Source organism: Sinocyclocheilus grahami, unplaced genomic scaffold (assembly GCF_001515645.1).
Source record: "Sinocyclocheilus grahami isolate Dianchi unplaced genomic scaffold, SAMN03320097.WGS_v1.1 scaffold1.1, whole genome shotgun sequence".
NCBI lineage: Eukaryota > Metazoa > Chordata > Actinopteri > Cypriniformes > Cyprinidae > Sinocyclocheilus > Sinocyclocheilus grahami.
The window spans coordinates 3,261,071-3,274,991 of record NW_015505180.1 but is presented as its reverse complement, the minus strand read 5'-3'; the positions used below and the strand labels follow the sequence as shown (position 1 = coordinate 3,274,991).

At 35.1% G+C, this 13,921-nt stretch overlaps 1 protein-coding gene across 1 annotated transcript in view; it reads right to left on the bottom strand.

The window, feature by feature from the left end:
- The window catches only part of LOC107592433 (collagen alpha-1(VII) chain-like), a 57,999-nt gene that overhangs the window by 27,669 nt on the left and 16,409 nt on the right, over positions 1-13,921 (bottom strand). Inside the window, exons 13-47 of the mRNA XM_016281981.1 lie at positions 13,363-13,521; positions 13,137-13,250; positions 12,549-12,698; positions 10,990-11,015; positions 10,255-10,399; positions 9,279-9,542; positions 8,651-8,698; positions 7,547-7,734; positions 7,381-7,458; positions 7,279-7,296; positions 7,169-7,195; positions 6,176-6,244; positions 5,507-5,587; positions 5,347-5,373; positions 4,806-4,964; positions 4,581-4,676; positions 4,406-4,432; positions 4,243-4,296; positions 3,810-3,881; positions 3,494-3,553; positions 3,349-3,375; positions 3,213-3,257; positions 2,982-3,017; positions 2,819-2,878; positions 2,400-2,435; positions 2,161-2,241; positions 1,926-1,961; positions 1,438-1,509; positions 1,265-1,300; positions 1,048-1,077; positions 770-811; positions 607-669; positions 483-521; positions 246-305; positions 82-114 (exon numbers count right to left, since the gene is read on the bottom strand). Of these exons, the coding sequence (XP_016137467.1) occupies positions 82-114; positions 246-305; positions 483-521; positions 607-669; positions 770-811; positions 1,048-1,077; positions 1,265-1,300; positions 1,438-1,509; positions 1,926-1,961; positions 2,161-2,241; positions 2,400-2,435; positions 2,819-2,878; positions 2,982-3,017; positions 3,213-3,257; positions 3,349-3,375; positions 3,494-3,553; positions 3,810-3,881; positions 4,243-4,296; positions 4,406-4,432; positions 4,581-4,676; positions 4,806-4,964; positions 5,347-5,373; positions 5,507-5,587; positions 6,176-6,244; positions 7,169-7,195; positions 7,279-7,296; positions 7,381-7,458; positions 7,547-7,734; positions 8,651-8,698; positions 9,279-9,542; positions 10,255-10,399; positions 10,990-11,015; positions 12,549-12,698; positions 13,137-13,250; positions 13,363-13,521 (2,558 nt within the window). The remainder of the gene's footprint in view (positions 1-81; positions 115-245; positions 306-482; positions 522-606; positions 670-769; positions 812-1,047; positions 1,078-1,264; positions 1,301-1,437; positions 1,510-1,925; positions 1,962-2,160; positions 2,242-2,399; positions 2,436-2,818; positions 2,879-2,981; positions 3,018-3,212; positions 3,258-3,348; positions 3,376-3,493; positions 3,554-3,809; positions 3,882-4,242; positions 4,297-4,405; positions 4,433-4,580; positions 4,677-4,805; positions 4,965-5,346; positions 5,374-5,506; positions 5,588-6,175; positions 6,245-7,168; positions 7,196-7,278; positions 7,297-7,380; positions 7,459-7,546; positions 7,735-8,650; positions 8,699-9,278; positions 9,543-10,254; positions 10,400-10,989; positions 11,016-12,548; positions 12,699-13,136; positions 13,251-13,362; positions 13,522-13,921) is intronic.

Below are 13,921 nucleotides of genomic sequence, written 5' to 3'. Positions count from 1 at the left end.
AATTCAGTTAATGTCACTGAAATTTAAAACATGAATCACATGATAAATTATCACAAAATACTTTTTATTAGGCCTACTCACTGGTCCTGGGTCCCCTTTCTGTCCTGGTTCCCCCTGCGTACACACAAAAACGCTGGTAATTATAACTTAAAACAATTACAACAACACATATGAAGAGAATGATTAGCTGTCACCATATTTTAGAAAAGTTGCACAAATTAAAATTGAAACAGAAGTAGTCAAACCTTAGATCCAGGCCTTCCTGGTAAACCATCCACACCATCTCTTCCTTTCCTAGATCCAAGCTAGAAGTGAAAGAAAATTGAGCTACATTAAATAATGTTTAAGTCTTTCATCCGCAAATAATTAAAAGGCATGCCATCTGAAACATTGACAAAAATATGCAGAAAAAAAATGTAATCTCAAATTTATAAGCATCATAATAAATTCATAAAGGTGGACATGACTTTATAGTGGCTCACCAGTGAATTCCCTGGAGGTCCTGGTTTACCTTCAAGACCCTAAGGGAGAATAAAAGCAACCCATATCATTCTGTTTTTATTAAGTATATACATATAGTACATCAAAAGTGGAAGCCACACTTACAGCTGGTCCAGGACGTCCTGTCTCCCCTCGGAGTCCTGGGAGCCCCGGCTCACCAGGTTCACCCTTTAAAGACACCAAACACACCCCCAAAATTAACCCAAGGTTCCTAGAGTTTTTTTTTTGTATCTGTAAATTTGTATTAATTAAAAATGTCTTCTTTTACCTTAATGGCCCTGGTGAGAATGGTGTTGTCTGACATGGTGAACTAGGGAAGAAGAATTATAAGAATCTGAAGGTACTGACAATATGTATTAACAAGGATAACCATGAAATATTCAAATAAATGCTACAAAAAAAAAAGAAAAAAAAAGAAGAGCAATACAGGCTTGACAGCTTTTGACATGTGTAACAAACCAACCAACTGAAAATAACATGATTAAATGATATTAATTTATGTTGAACAGCTTGATTATAATACCTAGTAAGGAGAGTAAAACTCACTCGAGTGTCTCCCGGTGGTCCCGGCCTTCCCTGTAGAGAATAAAATATTAATATGGTGACTCTTGCTCTTTAATTTATCATTAGAGAGCATGACAAGAAAAACTGTGATTCTGTTATGTGAGCACAGAGCATGACTGGCCCTTTAAATACTGATTTTGTCTTAAAAAAAACTATCATAAAAATAAAATCATCATTGCTTTTTAATAGCAGCACTAACCAGCTCGCCTTTCTCTCCTTTGTTTCCCTCTGGACCCTGAAAAATATGGGCATTCATTATCAAACGGTATTGACTACTCTCTTCTATTATGGTTTGTAATTCATTGGCTCTCTGGAAGTGCTTTAGAGAAGTATTCATCAAATACTGTCTACAAAATAAAGGAAGCTGCTTACTGGAAACCCTAATTTCCCAGGCTCGCCTTTCCCCCCAGGGTCACCGGGTCGTCCTGGAAGACCGAGAGGGCCCTTACATTGGAGATAAGGAGAAGTGTGAGTGTTATAGAATTTTTGCATTGAGCTAGAAACATAACTAGTTAGGTAGACAGGATAAAATGTTTTTTTTTTAATTGGAAGGGTTAAATTACAAGGCAGATACAGAATATCTGATTTGAACAGTTTTATGTTTGCATACATTGCAGGGTCCAAAATGTGCCTACAAGGATTGCAAAACCTGAAATCATCTGCATTATAAAGACAAAAAAAAAAACTCAATAATAAACATAATAAATAAAAATCGAAAGGTTTTGTGTGAGGTTGAGGGGATCTAAAATAATATTAGCTCAGTATACAAACAATAGATGTCAATGGAAAGTCTTCAACATGATAGAATGACAAGATTGTGTAAAGGTGTGGGTCTCTCTGTGCTTGTTGTTGATTCTCACCCTCAATCCCATCTCTCCTTTTAGTCCTGGCAGACCCTGAAATCCATTAAAGCAGAAATTTTAATTTAATATGAATGAAGCATTAATTAAAAAGCAAACAATGGGTATTAAATGGCAAAGTAACCCTTCTATCTCTAATATCCTTAGTGCAATGATGCATAGCACACACACGCACACATATACACACACTCCCATACTTCTAGTATCAGTCACTCTGGGCCCTCGATTTACTTACATCTTTACCTCTTAGTCCTGGAGAAGCAGGGTTGCCTGAGAAACCCGTCTCCCCTTTCTCTCCTTTGGACCCATCGCCACCCTGGACACAATCAAAGGAAGTGTTCATGTAAATGATCCGTGTTTCATTTCATCTTTTATTCACACTCTTTGCTAGATATTAACAATCACTGTTGTTTTCTTACAGAATTTCACAGTTATTAAAATACAAGAGTGTAAATGTGAGTATAATAAACTTACTTTAGGCCCAGGTTTCCCTGATAATCCAACATTACCCTGCATTAAAAAAAAGAGAGACAGAATAGTCTACATAGTCTAAAATAATTATTTTTTTATGATAATCATTTGGCTATTCTAAAACCTTTTTTTGTCTAATATAATTTATGAACAAATGTGGACTCTTACTTGTATTTGCAATATTTATACAATATATACTGTTTTACTGTATTTTGATCAAATAAATACAACCTTGGTGAGCATAAGAGACTTCTTTCAAAAACATCAACTAATCTTACCGACCCCAAACTTTTAAACAGTATATTTCATATATGGCTTATAAAATTAATGTGTGGACATTTTTTGAGTTTTCTGCATTGTGTCCTGTGGTTAGAAGTGTACACTTTTCTACAGGCCAACCTACAAGCCTCATAAACACTCACTCTTTCTCCGCTTTCTCCTTTGGGACCAGGCTGACCGGGGATTCCGAATCCAGGACTGCCCTTCAAAAACCCAGAAGACAACCAATCAGTACATTCAGACCGGCAGATAATCAATGCATAAAACAAAAAGTTATGTGCCTGACTAAATTGTGTAAAATCATACCTTGTCTCCTTGATCTCCTTTAAGACCTTTTTTCCCCTAAACACAGACAAAAACACAACAGTAAAACACCTGTCCATTATGAAGCACTTAACATGTCTTAAACAAAACTGCATCTAAGGTTGACATCTGTTAAAAGGTTCATGTTGATTCTCTGTGGAAGACATAATTTAACAGCACAAATTGAAAGACGAAACACTTTGATGTTAAATGGTTGTGTAGAGTTTGACAAACCCGAGGCCCTGTGATCCCTTGGACTCCTTGGTTTCCTGCTTGGCCCTTTGGATGAATATGGAAACTGCAAATTACACATTGCACAAGACAATTGTCTTTTACTCTGCTCCATTGATTTTAAATACAACACACTTACCTCTGGGCCTTGTAGTCCTGTATTACCCTGAAAAATTGATTAGCACTAACTTAATAATTACCCTTAAGATCTTTCACAGGGGAACATACATAAGTTTAATGAAATACTAATATGATTGTGCTTTGAGTAAATCAGAAATATGTACCTTTTCTCCTTTTGGCCCAGGTGGACCTTGAACACCCTGAATTCCGATACCTTCCTCTCCCTTTATGATTAACACAAAAGAAAATCAATCAAACAGCCAGCTGCACTAATTTTAGCTCTATGCAGTCCTGACAGAGAGGAAGGGCAATTTTTTACAGCTCTCTGAACAATGAGACTTCCAAAAAGATAGCAGGCAGATGAGCAGAGAGATTTAATTTATGCATCTTGGGCAAGCTGTAACCATTGCTTAAAATAGCTTTTAGACCACTGCTGAAAGTACAAAATGAAATATGAAACTGATTTAGATTTTCTCAAACCTTCTCCCCCTTCTGACCAGGAAGTCCTGGAAGTCCATCCACTCCCACTGCTCCTGGTACACCTGGTAGACCCTAGAAAAACTCATCCACAAGATTTAATCACTTATTTCATTTTTGACATTTTAAAATACAACCTACTAAATGGCTCACATTCAAGAAAATTGGCGAACATTGCTAAGTAAATTTGTAAAAAAAAATTATTACATATAAATTAAACAGGAAATTCAGAAATAGTATTTTCTAAGCAAATTATCGGTTTTATTTATTTACAACTTCGAAAAATATTATTTGAGGTATACGTATAGCTGTTTCTACATATTAATCTAAGATAGTAACAGTATTTGCATTTTTAGTATTAGTACTTTCAAATCAAATAAAAATAAATAATACACAGAGTAGCTTTAAGAGACTAACTCCTAAAGCATGCACTAACATTACTTCCATGCTCCCCCTTTTCTCCTTTGGGTCCTGGTTTTCCACGTGGTCCCTGAAGAGTGTGAGAAGCATTATAAACATACATTAATAACTTATTTTGCATGTATACTTTATATAAAATGTTAAATGGTAAAATGTTCCTTGAACATTAGATGACTTACTTTCGAACCAGATTCTCCAGTCTCGCCGTAAGAGGAAGTAATATATTGCATGTTACTTTGAGTATGGACTCGTATTGTTAACTTACACTGTGCATTGAAACGAAATCTTATTTACATACAGTAAAAACTAACAAGAGATGTGCATGCGTGCATACTTCTAATATTTCATACAAACCTTAACAGAGAGTCCAGGAGAGCCCGGAGGCCCAGGCAAACCAGAGAGTCCTGGAGGACCTGATACCCCTGGGACCCCTGGAGCACCTGGGGGACCCTTTTAATCAAGGACGGGGAAACATTTAAATACAATGATCAATTTCAGCAGATTTGTTGCTAAGCTGCATATTTTGCAAACTAAAAAGTTTAATACAGTTGTATACTGTAGTATGACACAAGCACTTACAGAGGATCCAGGTTCTCCTTTACGTCCTGGAAGAACCTCCATACCTATATATATAAATAAATAACATAAAACCACCATACAACATATCAAATGCTTGTCAGTGACTAAACTGACTCTCTCTCCTCTCTGTCCTTTCGGTCCAGTATTACCAGGTGGCCCCTGAGATTGTGAAGAAGAGAGATAGGAAGAGATGTAAAGAAAAAGTTGGTCTGATAGTCATGAGACACAGTCATTTTCACAATCATGCCAAGTATCAAATTGTTCAGAACGTGAGACATCTAATAAAAGAGGGTGAAACTTTAAAAGAATGTGGGGGCAAATACTTTATACTGACTAGCCATAATCATTCCTCATTACTCCCTCTGTGAATCACTCAAAGATAATTGCCTGCTCCTCCAACTCCTGCTAAGATATACAAAGGGTTAGGACATTGCGTACATGTTTTAAACGAGTGAACTAACTACCATTTCCAGAATATATCGATTTAAATATCACCACCTACACTGTTTTTTATATAGTGAGATGTAAAAGAGACACTTACCATGTCACCAGGAATTCCAGGTGCCCCCTGAATCAGAGTAAGAGATTGTTTATGCACATTAACAACTGTTATATTCTTAAAAATCAACAATAATCTTCTTAATAAGCTACATTTGCTACATATTTTGCCATATTAAACTGAATTTTGATCCTTCTTTTACCCTTTGTCCAGGAGAACCAGGGGGTCCAGTTCTACCTGGTCGCCCTGGTAACCCTGGGATGCCATCCGTTCCGGGAAGACCCTGATGAAAGGGTGCAGAGCGGGAATAATACAGGCAAAAGCATTTTAATTAGTACAATCTTATATAATATACACAAATACACAGAAATTGTTTGATATTCCTCATATATAACAGAACATCTTCAGTGCACATTTTACTTTGAAATCAAATATAGAGCAATATGAATCCACGCATTCACATCGATACATATCACAGAAATAAATAAGGAAGCATCTATAACAATGCTGATCTTGTTAGCAAGACCTGTCACATTTCATTTGTTATTCAAAAGAGTCCCTTTGATTTGACAAGCGCTTTCATGTGTGGCCTTCTCAAAGAGATAACAGGAAGAAAAAAAGCTAAGTATGAATAGCACTGAGACAGATCTGTGATATTAATAATTTGATTTAATCCTTTAATCTACTAAAACAACAACCGAGTCATAAAAACAATCTCATCATTAACAGAACGGCTCGGTTCAAATATTAAATGCTCCAGTAATTAACATACACGTCAACATGTAATTATGAAGAGGATGGCGGTGTTTTATTTATGTTTAAGTTTGTGTTGTGGAACGGCATGAGCACTTCAGATGTTGGATGTACTCACCCGTTCACCCTTCTCCCCTTTGACCTTTAGAGAGAATGAGTCATAATGCCCCGGGCCTTGCTTGAGTCGCTATGTCAACAGAAATTTTTTTTTTTTTTAAAAACTCTTAAACCAATACTGCAAGAAAGATTTTTATATTTTCTGAAGACAATGTGTGTGCAAAACTAGTGTTGTAATAGTTAACTAAAACAAAGACTAGGGCTGCACGATAAATCGCATACGATATTTAACGCGCATCTTGTCAGTAAAGCCATTCTGTAATCAGCGGTAAATCTAAAATATGATTGTGGTTTTGCGCAGCTCGTCAGTGAACAACAGCTCTGTGTAGTTAATGCTGCTCCATGTGAAAGTCCGCAGGTGATGGAGATTTACCGCTGATTAAAGAACCGGCTTTACTGACAAGATGCGCGTTAAATATCACATGCAATTTATCGTGCAGCCTGAAATTCTTTATCTGAAATAAGCTATACTGTAAATATTATGCCTAAAATTGAATGATAATGGGAAATGTTGACAACTAAGTGAAAAAAGTATAAGCACTAAAACTAACAAAAAATAAATATAATGCTGAAATAAAAATAAAGAAATAATATTTAGAAATAAAAAAATCAAAAACAAATAAACATGATAAAAGCACGTAACAAAATTACAAAAAATTAAAATAAAAACTGAAAATTTAAAAATACATATGAATAAAAGCTTTAAATATAAATGGGACTTTTTACCCCAATCTATCATCTATCATGCCAATATCATTAAGTTAATTGGTAAGAAATGTTTTAGTTAAGTGTAAGGTACGTTAAACACTTAGTATGTAGTTATCATTCTGAATGGGCCTTTAGGACTAAGGGTTTGCTTAAACCCCTAAGTATGAGTAATAATAATACCGATGTTACCTTAGTAAACACCCCTAACAAAGAGAGAAAGACTGTGTGTCAGAGTTCAAACAGAATTATGAGGTGAGAAAAAGCAGTCAGCAACTGTCTAACATACCAGGCCTCCATGACCAAATCCATCGCCCTGCAGTGGAGAAATTAGATATAATCATATCATCAGTTATAATTATTTGGTCAATAACACACAGTAACACAATAGCTACTTACCTTCTCTCCTTTCTGACCCTGTGAACAACAACAAACTGGAAATGAGGATTCATATGAGACATGATGTGACAGCGGTAGTGAGGATGTAGAGGAAGTGTTTACCTTGCAGCTAAGAGGACAGGGCCCTTCTGGTTTACTGAGAGCTTCCGGGTCATCTGTAGGTGTATCCAGTTGAGCAGACTAGGACAAAGACAAATACAAATCTGATTTATGCAGTATGTATTGTGAAAATAATACCCATAATTCCACTCGGATCTACACGGCCCACCTCATCGTGTTGCTTGAACTCTGACTGTAAGGCCACGCTACAGATGCTGCTGATAAACTCTCTCTCGATGGTCGGAAGATCGTCAAAATCACTGGAGAAGAAGATGTTCTTGTAAGTGGTGGGAGAGGCGATGGTCCTCAGCTCCTCAATATCTGCATGAGCGATGCCGATGGCCAACACACTGACACCTAACACACAAATACACCAAAAACTGAAGTTTATTATTTATTAAGCCTTATACTAAGGTGTCACTAAAGCATGGTGTAGATCAAGTAGTAAATATACTACTTACAATGCCTCTCAGAATTTTAGGGTCAGTATGTTTTTTATTTTTTGAAAGAAAATGTATACTTTTATCCAGCAAGGACACATTAAATTGATCAAGTAAAAAAAAAAAAAAACTATAATAAAAAATCTAATTCAAATAAATGTTGTTATTTTGAACTTTCTATTCATCAAAGATTCTGTAAAATTTGTATTTGTATCACAGTTTCTTCAAATATATTAAGCAGCACAACTGTTTTATATTGTGACAATGATAAGAAATGTTTCTTGTGCACCAAAACAGCATATTAAAATGATTTTGGAAGGATCATGTGACACTGAAAACACTGGAGAAATTTAGCTTTGCCATCACAGGAATTAATTACATTTCAAAATACCTTAAAATAGAAATCTACTGAAGCTTGTTTCCATTACAAAAAATTGATCTCAATTTTTTCACAATTCATGGTTTATATCTCACAAATTGCAAATTATAAACTTATAAAAACGAGTTTACATCTCACAATTCTGACCTTTTTTCTCTGAATTCTGAATTTAACCGAATTGCGAGGAAAAAAAGTCATAATTGTGAGATATAAACTCAGAATAACGTTTCTAATTGTTGTTTTTTTATCCCATGGTGGAAACAAGCTTCCAAATCAAACAGTTCTTTTAAATGGTAATTAAATTGTAATTGTTTTTTTTGTTTGTTTTTTTAACTGTATTTTTGATCTGAAATGTAGGCTTGGTGAGCCTTGGCTTTTTCAAAAACATTAAACAAATCTTACTGACCCCAAACTTTTGAATAGCACAGTCAATATTGCAGTCAATATTACTCACCCAGAGCATGTGCTATCCTGGACGGCGGCTCTACATCATGGTTTATATCTCACAAATTGCAAATTATAAACTTATAAAAACGAGTTTACGTCTCACAATTCTGACCTTTTTTCTCTGAATTCTGAATTTAACCGAATGTCATAATTGTGAGATATAAACTCAGAATAACGTTTCTAATTGTTGTTTTTTTATCCCATGGTGGAAACAAGCTTCCAAATCAAACAGTTCTTTTAAATGGTCATTAAATTGTAATTGTTTTTTGTGTTTTTGTTTTTTTAACTGTATTTTTGATCTGAAATGTAGGCTTGGTGAGCCTTGGATTTTTCAAAAACATTAAACAAATCTTACTGACCCCAAACTTTTGAATAGCACAGTCAATATTGCAGTCAATATTACTCACCCAGAGCATGTGCTATCCTGGACGGCGGCTCTACGGTGGGAAAAGGACATGAAAACTAAACAATGAATGTTTCTGGTGCATAAAACCTTAAATCACATTTTAAATGGATATCAGGGAAAATATCTAAAATGCAAAGTATGATATAAACCCTTTAAAATATAACTTCAGCAGAAGTTTTTACATTTTAAGTTGAAAAAACTGACTGGGACCAAATTGAATCTGAATGACCTGGTCCAGGTGGAGGTGTCTCGACGGACAGGGTGGTTTGGTCATTAACTGTGGTGACTCTGGTCAGTGCTGAAGCTGTTTGGCCAATGGTGATCTGAGGCCTCACAGTGAGTCTCTGAGTGGTGGTGGGTGTGCTAGGGGCTTTGACCACCGGGGTGCGAGCGTTTCTGGTTGTGGTGTGGAGGGGCGAGTCATTGATTTTGGTATTAGCAGAGACGGGGGCCGGCGTGGGGCTCTGGACAGGAATGAGATGAGGAGCTCCCACTGTAAGACAATCACAAAAAGTCCTGAGCTCAAACAAACCAGCTTTACTTTTACTATACACCACTTTTCAAAGGTTTGGAGTCTCTTATGCTCACCAAGGCTGCATTTATTTGATCCAAAATAGAGTATAAACAGTTGTTGATATATATGTTGATATGCTAAAAATATATGAAAAAAGTGTAATTTATCCCTGTGATAGAAAAGCTGAATGTTCAGCAGCCATTACGCCAATCTTCAGTGTCACATGACTCTCAGAAATCATTATAATATGCTGATCTGCTGCTCAAGAACATTTTTTACTATTATCAATGTTGAAAATGTTTGTTCTGCTTAATATTATAATATGAAACCATGATTCATTTTTAAAAGATCAAAAGTTCAGCTTTTTATTTTAAATAGAAATAACTTGTTACATTATAAATGTATTTACTATCACTTTTGATCAATTTAACGTGCCCTTGCTGAACAAATAGTTAATAAAAAAAAATAAAAAAATAAAAAAAACTTACCGTTGACCCCAAACTACTGAACAGGACTGTGTTTTATAAATACATACACTTTTACATAATGAACAGCACAAAGACAGACTCTTTTATGAACAGAGAACATAATTTACAACAGATGTGTCTAATACATCAATCGTGCCTTACAATATAAGTGCAACATTTAAAAAGCTATAATTCTAATGATATTTGCAGAGATAAGGCCTTACAGATCCTTTTAGTGATAGTTGTGACCGGACCCTCCACTTCCCCATAAAGTGGTCTGATGGAAAATAAATAGGTTCTGCCATACAGGAGATCTCTGATCTTATAGGACGTGAAGCCAGAGCTCAGCAGATCAGAGGAGATGTCCACCTCTACACAGAACGTGAAGAGAGACATTTGCATTAGGACAAAATAATGTCAGCATCAATGTGTCAAAACAGGTGTAGGAAACATCTCGGAGAGTCTATTGACTGCAAAATCACTCGAAATTTTAACAGATTTCAGATGTGTCAAACGCTTTTATCAGTTTAAAACATTTCAAGGACACGGCGAGTTCCAGAATCTGAATTCTGTGTTTTATGTGTCAAAAGCTCAAATAAAAGTCCACCTTTAAATTCCTCATACCCTTCATGTTCATGCAAAGCACACCCTCATTAGAAGGCCCTGTTGACGTCATCAAGATAACATGAATGAATCACAGATCTCTTCATGACATTATCTACGCTGTCTATTCTCTTCTTTTTTATGTCTCGCATATCAGACAAAACGGCTTTTGTGAGAGGAACCCTTATTACTAGAGCTTATCTGAAATTAGTTTTCCCTGCTATTTAGCACCACTCATTAACAAATGAACGGTCAGCCTATTGTTCTAAGTCATCTGAGCAGCTCTAGAGCCTAAAGCCAAGTTAATCTACTGTAATAAAATAATATATGATATTAAAACAATCACTTTACTTTGCAATCAGCTCAGAGTCTGTCAAAGAGGCTACAAATGCATGGCAAAATAATTAGTGACAACAGGTTTGATCAAGTTAATTTATATATATTCTTTCTTTTTTTAATTTTAATTCATATTTCAAATTATTTCAAATAAATGTTTAGCTTAAAATTAAATTTTTTTTCTTTAAAATTGATTTAAAAATCATTCAAAAATGTTTATTCAATATTTTTTAAGATCACGACTCTTGAGGGATTATAGTCCAACATGTAAGACATGTTCAAGTCAAAATGGGTTAAATAAATAATCTTATGGTATTAAATATACTTAGGTAATGTTATTTGATATTTATAGTTTATATATATATAGTGTTTGTTTAAGTGCAGTGTAGCCGCTTTGTGCTTTTACAGTGTTGCCTGTGAAACTGTGAAGATGTGCTGATAACAGTGAAGCTGACAGCAGAGAAACACATACACATACACACACACTGAGTTTCAGTAAAAATACTGCTCTATACAGCTGTGGTTGCTAAAGATGGCGGCTCAAACACAGGAGCTGTCAATCAATCTCATGATATCCCTCAATCCCATTGGAACAATGGGAGGAACATCTCCATATCCCCGGACCCTGACTGTCTGAAGTGCCTAATTAACTGAGCAGAGTTTTCTTCTTATGGCTCTGATAAATTAAATGTGCCTGTCGACCAGTTGTCATTGCAAGAAGACACAGAGCCAAACAGAGCAGTCCAACCAGACTAAAAAGAGTCAAGATTTGTTGGTACAGCTTTTCTACAGAGTAAAATAATGCGGAAGACTTCATATAACAGAGACAATACTAAAAGGAGCAGTATATAGTTAAAATCCTAAGAGTACCAGTATGAAGAGGCCGTAACTGTGAAAAGGTGAAATCAGCAAAAGTAAAGCAAAAATAAGAGGAATATTGTAAGATCCGGGTTTCGGGTTTGGGTGTGTTTATTACCACACAAATAACTCTAACTAGACCTTTGTTTTCATAAAAAATGGTTATGGTAAAGCACTTCCAGTAGAAATGATTAGGACCATTTCTTTGGATAATTTAAAGCAGAAATGTGAATGTAATAATTTTATAAAAGCATACTAATTCTTCTGTTAAAACTTGTGTATTCAGACGTAAAGCTGTTTACGGGTTTAAGGTTTACGGAGTTACATTGTCATGGCAAGAAAGACGTAAAATTGGATATAACTTTATACATAAAAGGTTAGTGAGTTACTTTTTCACACTAAAATCATGTTAACATATATTGTTCATGTCTATACTGAAGCTGTGAGTATTCTAACGTTAAGAAAATTGGCCCCATTGTAAACGTTTCACTTTAACCCAGATTTACATAAATACAATTTTTTGTAGTAATCAACATTATGCCACAGATGCCATTAATAGAGATTAATTTACACTAAACTCACAATATTACATTAAATGGGTGTCTTGAGACAGGAGGACAGTTAACAAACCCAGAAACAATACAAGAAAAATACTGTAGCTTATACTTATACTGTTCTTTTTCTGTGAATCTGTGAATAAGTTCAGTGTTGTGAACAGTACCTGTTTGCTGTGAGAGAGTGATTTCTGGTCCTTCTGTGTTGCTGTAGAGAGCGTGAATGCTGACAGAATAAAGGGTTTGTGGCTGAAGAGCAGTGATGCTGTGCTGTAAAATACTGCGGTCAAGATACCGACTCTGAGGACTCACAAATTCTGGGAGTTGATGCACAACCCATTGCACACAAATGATGCAAATGTTATGTTTTGGAGCATATCATAGTTTTTTGGGCCTTATTAAAACTGACTGGTTAGATTAATTTCAAATTTAGTATTTTATAATTTTGTAGGTTTTTGAGTGATTTCTGGTCCTTCTGTGTTGCTGTAGAGAGCGTGAATGCTGACAGAATAAAGGGTTTGTGGCTGAAGAGCAGTGATGCTGTGCTGTAAAATACTGCGGTCAAGATACCAACTCTGAGGACTCACAAATTCTGGGAGTTGATGCACAACCCATTGCACACAAATGATGCAAATGTTATGTTTTGGAGCATATCATAGTTTTTTGGGCCTTATTAAAACTGACTGGTTAGATTAATTTCAAATTTAGTATTTTATAATTTTGTAGGTTTTAAAAAAAGTACCAAGAGTTTTTACCTGAACTCCAGGTGAGTTTGTACTCTGTGGCCCCTACAATAGGACTCCATTCCACATCGATGGAGGAGCTGGTGTATGACGTCACTTTAAAATTTGAGACGTATTCGAGAGGCGCTGGAGAGCAGAACTTATGACATTAACCCAACCAACAAGCACATTAATATATAAATAATCACTGTCAGAATGTGTTTATCAAGGAAACATGACAAGTTGTCGGGTCACTCACAGGTCCTGAATGTAGCGGTGATGCCCGGACCAACCGCAGAACCAAAGAGAACATAAAGCGAAAGCACATACTCGGTGTCATGGACCAGATTCTTCAAAACATACTCCGTAGTGCTGCCATTCAGAGCCAACTGCCTGGGCCGATCTCTCCCTATGAACTCTTCACATAAGTAAACACACAAATGAAAATATATAAATAGATAAAACAGATATGTCATCCAAAATATGTATTACATTTTTTTAGGTATATGTATATTATTTATTATTTTTTGGTGACATTTAAATAAAAACATTTGTAATAATATTAATAATTTGAATATTTTATTTATTAAACATTTACACACACACACTGTATGTATATATATATATATACACATTTTATTTGAGTAATATTAACATTTTAAGTCTCACTTGTCTTTTTATATATATATATATATATATTAGCAAATAATAATAACATTTATATATATATATAAATACTTTTACAAAAATTTTATTTTTATAAAAAAATAATTTTTTATAAAAATAGATATATGTATATTAATTTAACATTTCATACA